At 39.9% G+C, this 11609-nt stretch overlaps 1 protein-coding gene across 7 annotated transcripts; it reads right to left on the bottom strand.

Annotated features, from left to right (window-relative positions):
* Positions 1–417: 417 nt before the first annotated feature.
* LOC117150985 (potassium voltage-gated channel protein Shaw) lies at positions 418–11222 on the bottom strand. 7 transcript variants are annotated; one of them, XM_033318185.1, is made up of 10 exons: positions 10946–11222; positions 8587–8616; positions 8400–8523; positions 7912–8122; positions 7736–7853; positions 7482–7676; positions 6920–7138; positions 6250–6853; positions 5733–5861; positions 418–2827 (listed from the first exon to the last, which is right to left on the bottom strand). In XM_033318185.1, exons 4-10 carry the CDS (start codon positions 8118–8120, stop codon positions 2484–2486), a joined length of 1818 nt encoding a protein of 605 aa, XP_033174076.1. In that variant the 5' UTR covers positions 8121–8122; positions 8400–8523; positions 8587–8616; positions 10946–11222; the 3' UTR covers positions 418–2483. The 7 variants fall into 7 exon arrangements, 5 of the variants coding, with proteins under 5 accessions (XP_033174076.1, XP_033174074.1, XP_033174075.1 ...); XR_004460799.1 differs by adding an exon at positions 4308–4622 and having other exon boundaries at positions 2721–2809; positions 7912–8523; XR_004460798.1 differs by adding an exon at positions 4308–4622 and having other exon boundaries at positions 2742–2827; positions 7912–8523.
* Between the last annotated feature and the right edge of the window lie 387 nt (positions 11223–11609).

Here is an 11609-nt window from a genome sequence, read left to right as displayed (position 1 = left end):
GCCAAAGCGATACTTCTCTTTTGTTTCGCCTTTTGTTGGCCCAAGTGTCTGAGCTGTTATTGCAATAGCAAATTTTGGTAATGAAATCGAAACAAATGCCGAAATTGGCAATAAAGTGGTTCGCAAGCTCCAGCCAGAGTGGAATTTTAAAAAGCATGGCAACAAATTCAAAGGTCTGCGATAGAGTACAGAGGTGGAGAAAGACATTTATCCAAGCTATGATGACTTAAAATTATTAAATGTAAAAAATGAAAACATTAAATAATATTTTGCTGATTTTAAACTTAAACCACATTTTCCACTTGAGTAAATTCGGTGTGCTTGGTGTTCAATAGATTTCTTTATTGCATTTTATTTTTTTTAAATTCATATATATATATTTGTTCAATTATATATATAAATGTATATATAATTAGCTTAATTTTCTTTGTTCAAGAGTTATTGAGAGAACAATTTGTTTTGTTTAGTTCAAATAGTATACAATTTGCTTAACTATACAATTAAAAAACTGTTTCGAAATCATAGCGAGAAAACGAAACGATATAAACAATTGTTTGTATCCATTTCCTATAGCTTGCAATATTTAATATTAATTTAGTTATTATTAATGCTTTGTTCATTATAAAAACTTAACAAATGTTAGCCAAACTTCGTTTATTTGTTGCCCATCTTCGATCTTAATGTTGCTTAAGTTTTGCATCTCATTATTCCGCTTCTTTTTGTTCCACTGTTTGTTTTCAGTAATTATCATGTTTATTCTTACAATTATGTGGGCAAAATGACTGCTGAGAGAGATATATGTATATATATATGTATATTCAAAATGTACAAGAGAATTAGCTAATGACTTGCGCAAGTGAAATCCAAGGAAAATTGGGGAAAAACAATTTGCTAACCTGTTTGCTTATTTTTTTAACCCGCCCAGTGAGTTTTTGGGCTAAATCCACCCACTTAACCCCACAGCAATTTGTAAACTTTCTCAACAAATTCAAGTTAACTGAAAGGAACTGTAAGGAGTTCCCTGCCGCTTCTGGATTCTTTGTTTGTTTTGCATTTACTCAGGGAAGTCGTTGCTTGCGGAGAACCAAACAAAATTTAATAGAAATAATTTGCATTTTAACTGACGCAAAATTTGAAATTTTTTTTAAGGTTCCCTAGCTTGTTGATATGTGAGCAAACTTTTCGGGCTGGAAAAATATAAGAAGCGATTTTACTCCCAGCTAACCGAGTAATCCCAGCATGTAAGTGAGTGAGTGATGAGCGAAAAGTGCCAACAGTTGGAAAATTTCGTTTGTTTTTCTTCGGCTTCAACTTTTCCCCGGAAAACTTTTGCGTCTTTCGCTGAAGAAATCAGCACCTTTCCTATTTTTAGTTCGAGAAAAAGTTGAAGTCAACACGTGCGCTGGGCCCGAATGAATTTAAAAAAAGTAGATGTACCTTTTTGATTGGTTTCTGTTTAATTAAGCTTCTGAAGCCGCGTTTGAGTTGGAGTCCCCCTCTATATAGTAAATATATCAAATTAAAGCTTTCAACCGAACTGCCCCTGCCCCACGAGAACTGATGGGGGCAGTCGAGTCTTTACACAACGCATAAGGAACTGGCAAACCGAGTTGTAAAGCATTTAGGATTATATACACTGCTTGTCGATTTAATATCTATGGCTTATATAGAAAAATGGATCGTTAGCAAGCTTGCAATCGGTAAAAACACTTTGTATGGTTAAAAACATGGTTTCCGCTCTGTCTTGGTTAGCTCTCGATGGTAAATTGTTGGCGTCAAGCAATTGGATTATCTATATTTAGCTAATGTTATGCTTAGGTTCGATATTGATAGGTATGTCGTGATATGGTCAACACAAATTGCGAGTCTAGGTATCAGAGATGGATAGATCACTATTAGAATACGAATATATCATGTTAAAAACATATTTTATTGCTGGATTAAACAGAAAGTTAATTTTTAGCTAAGTGTATAGCTGGTCTTGAACCAAGGTATTGCTTTAATATTGGCCTTTTCATTTCAGTGTGACATAATACATAGGATTCGATATATAAAAGTAAGCAACTAATATATAATAACAGTCAAAATGCTTATATAGAGTAATATCCTAAACCTCTGCTGAAATCAAAGAATACTTTTCATAATATAGCATCACAATCGATATTTGATTTAAGGTTGATCTCCAGCTAATTCTGATCCATTGTAGACTCGTTGGTGAATATATGATATTCATTTCGATATTTTTCGATATGAGGCTTTGCGAAACACAGTGAGTGATATGAGGGAAACAAAGACGATGTCAAGTCAGTGATGCGAATTGGTTAGGATCCTTTTGCTAACTTTGAAACACACCATCTTTGTTCTTAGTGAATACGTATGCGAAGGCTCTGTATGACATCGAATAGATATTGCTTATTGGGGGATATGGGGATCGTGGATAAATATAAATAGCAGGTGGCTGAGTCCTTGGCTGGGCTGCTCCTTTAGAGGAACGCCTTCTTGCTGGTCTCCTGGGCCGTGGTGGTGGTGGTCGAGATGCCCAAATCCTTGCCCACACTCGCTGTGGTGGACACCGCAATGCTGGGTAGTGGTGCTGCTGCTGGTTGTGTTGCACTAGTGGCTCCAGTGGCTGAAGTGGCTCCACTTCCAGATGCCGTCAGCCCCCCAGCGGAACTGACCGGGGGAGGGGGCGTGGCTGCCAGGGGGGTGGGTATACGGGGCTGAAACGTAGGCTTGCCCATCGCCAGGGCAGGATTGAGATCCAGCATTGTCCGGGGACTCATGGCCACAATGCTTGCGCCCAGCGGACCTGCGAAAAGTTGAGCAACTTTTTGTTTTAACCCCGCCACAGAAAGGATTATCAGTTTCGGTTTCGGGTGGATAGGAAGTAGGTGGAGTAGGTGGAGTTATATAGCCGGAAACAATAGATAGATATAGCAGTGGGAAGTCCGGGAAGAGTAAGAGAAAAACAGAGAAAGAAAAAGAGAGAGAGAAATAAATATTATTTTCATTAAGTCGGTTAGTCAAGCTGGAGTTTCCAAATCTGGTAAACTTTGATTTTCATATGGCAGGTGGGAGGCAACTTTGTTTTCTTATTTTTTTTTATATTTTTTCAAAATTGCTGATGGTATATTACTGGGTGCACTTGGTTACTACGATATACGAGGGTTGGTGGGGGGTGGTTTTGTTGGGAGGGGTGTAACACGAACATGATTACAAACATCACACACAACTATGGAAACACTAATCACACTCCAAGACTCAGGTCAAAATCGGGTCACATGCAGCATGCTCGGCAAATAAACACACACATAAGGCTAGATACAATATCTGCAAACTACGTTCGGCAAAGATTTCCGCTCGGTTGGATAAGTTGGACTCAGGCAGAGAGTGGGGGGGTAAAACTTTGTAGAATCAAATGCTGGGAAATCGGATTTGTGAAGGTGGCTCTAAACTCTAGAGTTTCTGCTTGCTACGAACTAGTTTCCAAGTTTTTCAACTATTTGACACTTTTAGTTGGGGATTTTTCGGGTTGGAAGAGAGCAAGAAAGTTGGAGGTTGTTAGGGGTAGTTAATAAAGGTTTCTTAACCAACACACACCCGCCCAGCAGAGTCCGAGTTTTGGTTAGCTGATAGTTAGATGATAGATGAACGAACCGGGTAATTCTTTTTTCTTTACATTTCGTATATAACTGAGGTTTCGTTTTGATTTTGTTTCGATTTTTTTCGATTTTGTTGCCGAGTTTTTCTGTTTCTTTTTATACTGTGTCTTGAGCTGGCTTATCAAATTACAAAATATCTTTCTGGTTCTGTTATGTTTTCTGTTTTAGTCGAAACTGAAGGCCATATCTGAAATACAAGAGTTCGAGATAATACAAAGTATATTCCAAGTTTTTCGATCAATTACATAGCTAGGGGATCTCTGATTCGGGGCAATTAGACTAGAACGAAAGGTCACAAAGTTACACACGCACACATAGAGAATGAGAGAGGATACGTTTACAGATCTGAATATAGTATATAGTATCTTATACACTGCTAACGAAGAAACGAACGAGCCAGAACTGAAGAACAACACGTACACGATATATAGAGAGTATATAATATAACTTATGTAAAGATAGGTGGAGAAATAGAGAGAGAGGAAAACACGTAGAAAATTACATATTGTAGTTATATATACGATTATATAGCAGTTTGAAGTGGTAGTAGTAACAGTAGATATCAGTAGCAGACGTCGTCCATATTCAAAGTAACCATACGAGTAATCATATATCTATGGCTATTTGGCATCCAGATCCACGTACCACAATCCGATTTGGTCTATATCCGCTATATGATCTTTATCCAGTCCCTGGGTTGCGTTTTCGTTTACTCTCAACTTTTCCTTCGTTTACTCATAGATCAGTTTGCCAAATTCTTATACAGAAAGTATCATCATCATCTCGCATTGCAAGTTCTAGCTTGGAAGTAATGGTATGTGGGGTTTTTGGGTTCTTCAGCTGGTTCTGTTGTGGTTGTTGTCGTATCGTGGTGCATGTTGTTGCTGTTGTGTTTGTTGGCTTAGAGCAGCCTGCTCTTTTTGCCATCGCGCGGTTTGCCAATCATGGTTGTATATTCATCTATTTACACAAGATTTTTGGGGTTTGGATTGGATCGTTTATCAATAAAATGAAATTATATTAAAGTAAACGAAAGTGTGTTGGAGCATAGATATCAAAAATCAATGGTTGAAGTAGGTACATATATAAAATAGAGTCTCGTATCTGGGTATAAAAATCATTGAAGAAAGGTAAAAAATATATATTGCGATACATATTCTTGTATTTTGCTGACTCAATGGAATAAAGTACATCCCAAACTGATTGAAGGGCGATGACTTTGAATATACAAGTATGCCTTCGATGGATGAAGAAAAAGTAAAGGTCTGCTTAGTACATATATGATATGGAAATGACTTGAATCTTTGGCTTTACGCTTGGAGTTCAAGTAATTTGAGATCGATAAGTATGTTAAAGGAATTAGGAGAAGGTATCCAATATTTGCAGCAATTTATATTTGACTAGTAATAATTCTTCCTTAACATTCCCATCGATTTTCCACTTAAGCTCCATGATACACCATTAAAGTTCCTTTGAATGATTTGCGTGAAATTAAAGCTAAGCTTGAAATTGAAAAACTGGAGTATGAGTAAAGAAGCCTTAAATGCATGGTAATTACATAGAGTACATATATACACGTACACGACGAATGATATGTTATATAATGGATATAGTTTAGCCAAAAGGGGAAGCGCACCCAAAATCAGGGGTCGTTATGGGCAAAGATTCGCATTTCGTGGCAGCATTTATCTTTTACTATTCATATTCATTTGCCAGGAGAAACTGCGAGACGGCACAAAGGATAACGAGTATTTATTACTTGGTTGTGTATTGCAAAGTTAATCCATTGAACTAGATTACTTTTGAACTGAGGGTGCAGCTGTGCGAGCTTTTAAAGACGGGTTAAGAACTTGTTTGGTTTGCATTAGCTGGTTTGCTCGTCCTCAGTACTTTTAGTGGAAGACATTAGGTTTTGGCGGTGCCTTTTTGAAGCTGAGTTCGGTTCCAATAGGTTTTTCTTTTTTACTTTTTACTTTGTACTTTGTTGGTGGCTTTAGTTTTGGCTTGCATTTTGCTTGGATTGCGGGAATCAGTGTGGTGTAACTCCTTTAAGGACACTCAGAGACTCACCTGACTTGGGGCTGACCAGGTCCTTTGTTTTATTGTTCATGCGACGTGGTCCAGTTCCGCCGGATCCCATGGGACCGGAGTGGGGACCCGAGCCCGGGGTGCCGCAGCCACTGACACCACCAGGGGCACCTGGAAGATACAACAAGTTAGTACAATTAGTTAGTACACAAATTTCTAGCTAGTAGTAATGAATATATAGTATTAGTATTCCCCTATTTCTTCTACTAATTTACGCCATATTGTAAACACGCCTAAATGGTTAATTTATTATACACGATTCTATTTGCATTATATTCGCATTAATCGTAGTTTACGATATATTTGGACGTCTCGGATAGTAAATGTAATTTCAATAAATCAGCATAGGAAAGTGTGATGCTTGTGCATATTCTAGAAAATATACGTACGTATTTGAGGTAACTTTAAAATAATGAATAGATTTTATATTCTGAGCTTGGATTAAAATTTCCTCATCTTTTGTTATGCTCTATGACTAACTGAAGGTAGATCCACTCACCTGGCAGTCTGGGCTGGCGCGGCTGCTCGACGGGAAGCACTCGTCTCCGCTTCTTTGGCAGTTTGGCCCTGGCCTGCGTGTGCGAGTAGTACATGGCGAAGTTGCTGACGATGACGGGCACTGGCAGTGCGATGGTTAGTACGCCGGCCAGGGCGCAGAGGGCGCCCACGAACATGCCGATGTAGGTTTTGGGGGCCATGTCGCCGTAGCCGACGGTGGTCATGGTGACCAGGGCCCACCACAGGCCCAGCGGTATGCTGTTGAAGTCGTTGTGCGGATTGGGCTGGATGCGCTCCGCGTAGTAGACGAGGCTGGCGAAGATCACAATGCCCAGGACGAGGAAGAACACCAGCAGGGTCAGCTCCTTGGCCGAGGCCCGGAACGTCTGGATCAGGATCTTCAGTCCGGACGAGTGGCGCGTCAGCTTGAACAGACGCATGATGCGGATGATCGAGAAGAACTCGAGGATGTCAGCGTTCTCCAGGTGCGATGCGAACCGCTGAAGCACTAGATCGATATAAAAACTAAGCGTCGCTATGTAGTCTATGATGTTAACAGATGACTTGATGAACTCCCACTTGTTCGGCGATGAGATAAAGCGCACCTGGATAAAAGGATAGGATAGTTATTAAAGGTCTTTACTAGGTACTTTACAGTTATGATCCCTTACCAATATTTCAAAGGTAAACCAGGCATTGCACACGCATTCGATATAGAAGAAGGCTATGTGCGCATTGGTCTGCGTTTTGTCCAAGAACCAGCCATTACTTCCATTCGCAGTTTTCACTGTAATGTTCCGGACGATGGGCACCCGCATATCGGGATGGGTCTTCAGGCAGAACGACAGGATCGAAATGCAGATGAAGAACACCGAAACCACGCCAATAGTCTAGAAGATAGTTGATAATTGGAATAAATAATATAATTAAATAAATTTAGTATCTATAGCAATTTGTTGGGATGATTAATGTGGTTATATGCTTTGATATGCATTCACTTGAAATAAAAATAGATGTCTAGCCGTTTGTGTATTTGTAAGTATAATATAATTACTTATTAGAATGAATTTAAAGTGGATTTTTCACTCATTCGGAAAAATGTTCAGCATGCATATATCTTAATTGAAAAATGAATTAAAGTGTTTCCTCTGACAAATGCAATTTTGCATGGAAATGATGAAAGACTTTGATAAATATAGAATGCAATCCAAAACATCTATAGATATGCATTACCTTGGCTGCATTGGAACTGTAGGGCTCATCGAACAAGGACCAAATGCGCGGCTTCATTTCCTGCCACCAGGATATGGTGCCTTTGTAGTAGTCCTCCTCGAAGCCGAATTTACGTGCCAATTCCTCCTCGGACGGTTTTTCCGTATCCAGATCGAGACGATCGAGTACGGCTAGGGTTTCCTGGGTGTCGCGATGCTGCAAGTGATAAAATAGAGTTTAAGTGTAGGAATTTTTAAATATAATATTGCACTAACCTGTGTGTAGGTCATCCAACAGCAGGGCTCCACTTGGTTCGAGTCTAGGCCCCAGAACTCCAATTCCTCCTCAAACAGCGGACCGCACACATCCGTGGGATAATGCAGCTTTCCAGTTCTGTACGATTGTGAAATATATATATATATATATAGCAATCTGATTCTAGGACACCCACCTGTAATAGTTGAGCACTTGTGCGAAGACGCCTGGATGCCGATCAAAGAAGTACTCATTCAGTATCGGATCATAGTTGGCCAGCGCCTCTGTCAATCGCGATAATCGCGTAGCCGGAATCTTCTTCAGCGTGGCCTTGTAGGTTTCGTGCCTAATGCCACCCACATTGAGCACCACCCGGTTCTCCGAGTCCATGTTGATCAGATTCATGGCTGCATGCGCATAGTGTTGCATTTTTTTAGGTATATAAGTCATTGTCGGGATCAAGAGGAGCTCAAAAGCCAACCAATCGGTGTGAGGCTGAACGGTTTCTTTTTGTATAATTTGTTAATTAAATTAAGATTAAGCAAATAAGGTAATAGGTAAAGTAAAACTTCTATTTGTGGTTTTTACTTAAGCCTTAATGTTTCTTGGGTGAGTGTGTTTTGTGTGGGCTTATGTTTTCAATTGTTTTTGGGACTTTAATGTTCTGCGGTTTCGCTATCCAACCTGAATGCTTTTCGTTGTCCTTGCCCACGATTTATGCAGTTATGCGTACCACTCCTTCAAGGCACCACTTCGATCCACTCTTCGGCACCCAATGGGGATCAGGCCTCAGGACCTCGGACCACCACTGGAAAATATTTGGACAGATGTTAGGAACACCTCCATTGATCCTTGCAATCAAGCTACTCACTATGTTGGGGCTGAGTTGGACAACATGCCGCTGCAATAGAAAGGTTTACAAATATTATCTCTCGACTTTAAATTCTTTCTTATACTTTAGTTGAAGGCATATTTAGTATAGAAAGCTTTCGGGGCATTCGTGAAGTAATTACACATTCATTTTGAGGAGACGTATGGATCCCTTCAATTTAATGGTTCGTAATTATGAGTTTAATGGCCTAGACACATGTGCTGCATATCCAAAACGGCTTTTTTATACGCACGCACAACTATTTTTAGGAAAAACTAATTTAGAGGGTGTCCATGGAAAATGTAATACATTTTGGAGAAATATTTCTACACTTACTACTTTAAAAATTTGTAATAATAATGAATCGCTGAAGATTTTCCCTCTTGACCTCGCCTCGAAAAGTATGATTCTGAATCAATATTTGGGGTATACAAATCATTGGGAAACTCAAATATTTCATATCATTTCAGATGCGTGGCCAACTTTCGCACATCTTCGGTTTATGGAAGAATACCGGGCAAATTGTTTACCCAAAAGATAATGAACATAGATCAGTTATGCCAAATCGAAATGATTCAGTTATGTATTAAAGTGTGCCGGATGGAATCGGTTGAAGTAACGCCTTCTTTGAATTGATGTATGCATCCGATGATTCAATGCCTGGATTCACTTTATTTAGCGAGTACTTCTACGCCGCATAAATTTTTAGAATCAACAAACCCAACGCTCAGTCTAAGGCCATTTATTTGGAAAATAGGCAATAATATTCGCTTCGATTGAATTGACCCATTAGCAGCTCGTGAAGCGCATCCCACCGATGATTATTGTACCTTTTTCCGAGATCTGACTAAATATAGTTGAACCGTATCATCGATAGCGTCATCAATTCAGGAGAGTGGCACGAAAAATACTATTCTTTTGGTATATAATAAAAAAAAATATATAAAAGGAGCTGAACGTTACGGAATAATGAAATTGCCTTTCGTGATTTGCACAAAAGGCAAATATTTGTTCTTAAACAATATTTAGTTTTGGCGCTGCATTGTTTACACTCTCGCACGCACCGATACAAATGTATCTGGGTACTGGGTACTCTCCGCTACAGCAGCGGCCAAGAATATAACTCCGGAAATGTCCTTACAACCGAAATGCAGTATAATCATGTTTTCAGGAAACTAAATAACAATATATAGATAGATTCTATTATTTGCCTACTTTTTGACAGTTCTATGAGTTACTTCAAATCTCTTTGATTTCTGCGGCCATTTACCGCCTTTGTGTATATATTTATGTGGAAAGGGGACTATTGTGTTGGCCCAGGCTGTGTGCACATCATGTACACAAAGTGAGCAACAGCGTCATGTCCGTCTGACTTTTTTGGTCCACATGTCCGCCTGTCCCTGTCTGTCCGGCTGTTCTTTTTCTGTTGTCGATTCCCATCATTGTCCATTCGATGTTTACTCGCAGCCGGCTGCCCCTCAATTCGGATTCTCGATTTTCGAATCAGCGCCATAAAAATACAAAACAACTCACACGATTTTCTTGAGGCTTTATAAACAAAACAAACAAGCCAAACACACGCTGAGGGCAGTTTTCCTGTCCGGGAAAGTGGTGGAATTCAGTTGCAATTAATGCTAATGATTATGTTATACACACTCTGCTGCCGTTTCGGGATTGCCAAACTCTAGCTTAATATTCATGGCTTTAAAATGTGAGTATATACATACATATGGTGCACATATACGTACGTATATATTTAGCCGCATTATTTATTCACTTCTAATGAGCGGGGGCCAACTTGTAAGCTCCCCTAGAAAACACACAATTTTTGGCCACAACCAGAAGTATTTAAAATGGGTTTCGGCATTTTTCTTCCCTCCTACGATATTTTTTTAACCGACTTTCCTTCCCCCAGAAAGAACATTACACGCAAGTAAAGTAGTTAGAAGGTGGCTTAACTGCCTCCTGTGGGGAAAAGCTGGGGGGAAATGGAAATGGAAGGGGTGGTGCACACACAGTAGGTCAGGAGTGTTTTGTAAGTAGCGTGTTTTTGTTGTGGTATGAAGTTGCCTGCCTCGGTTAACTTGGCGTATACTTGATATACACACACACAGCAGGACATACACGTGTGTGTTGTCGTCGCGCACGCATCGATTTTTCCGTTTTTGGTGTATCACAAACTTCCTTATTGTCCGCCACCGCAGGATCGACTTTAAAGGCTGATGTTAAGTAGAACTCCTCAACCTGCCCCGATATGCATATACCCCATAGCCATTCGCCGTGGAAGAAAACCATATCCACATCCATATTCATATCCATATCCCTGTCCCGCCTTCTCCGATTTCTCACCCATTCTCACCTATTCTCTCATCCTGCGGCCTCGTTGCGCTCTGCCCATAAACATAGTTCCGATACTGGGGATTTCGGGGAGTCTGGTCGCAGGAAAAGTGGGAAAAGCACAGGAAAGCCAATGTTTCGGGCTTGGTGAAAATTGCGGAAAAGGGGTAAACTAAATCGAGGACTATTTCACTACTACACTACACTCGTTCGCCTTGTGGGGGCGCCTCCTTCCACTATTTTTCTTTCTTTCCGGGGAGTTGGCCGTCCGATCTCTTCGCGCGCGCGTTCCGAACCGTTCGAGGCGATTTAACAAACTGAAAAGGAATCCGAACAAACCGAACCAACACCGATGGAATTTTCATGCTCCGTTCTCTCTCTCTGGAGGGATGTTGATTTGTTTTTCATCTCAGAATCGAGTGCATGCGCACTGCCACTCTTCCATTTTTCATTTTCTTTTGCTCTGACATTCACTTGAGTGTGGCCCCAATATGCAACACTGCGTATGAGTGATGTAGAAAGCATTTTCAAATTTTATATTTAGAGAATTATTTATTAAATTTCTTTTACTTCATTTAAATAATATTTAAATACTTCACAACATTTCATACATAGAATAGTAACTATTTCTTACTGACACATATTTGTTAAAAATGGAATTAACTTACATCTCTTTGCGTCTCAAT

This window comes from Drosophila mauritiana, chromosome 2L (genome assembly GCF_004382145.1).
Source record: "Drosophila mauritiana strain mau12 chromosome 2L, ASM438214v1, whole genome shotgun sequence".
NCBI classification, from domain to species: Eukaryota; Metazoa; Arthropoda; class Insecta; order Diptera; family Drosophilidae; genus Drosophila; species Drosophila mauritiana.
This window is presented reverse-complemented; position numbering and strand designations above follow the sequence as displayed.

Bases quoted from the DNA above. Each gene is read 5' to 3' on its own strand.
- LOC117150985 (XM_033318183.1), bottom strand. From the start codon at position 8,165: ATGACTTATATACCTAAAAAAATGCAACACTATGCGCATGCAGCCATG. The intron at 7,854-7,911 runs GTGGGTGTCCTA...ACAATCGTACAG, and splicing joins CAAGTGCTCAACTATTACAG to AACTGGAAAGCTGCATTATC. The intron at 5,862-6,249 runs GTGAGTGGATCT...TGTATCTTCCAG, and splicing joins GCGCCAGCCCAGACTGCCAG to GTGCCCCTGGTGGTGTCAGT.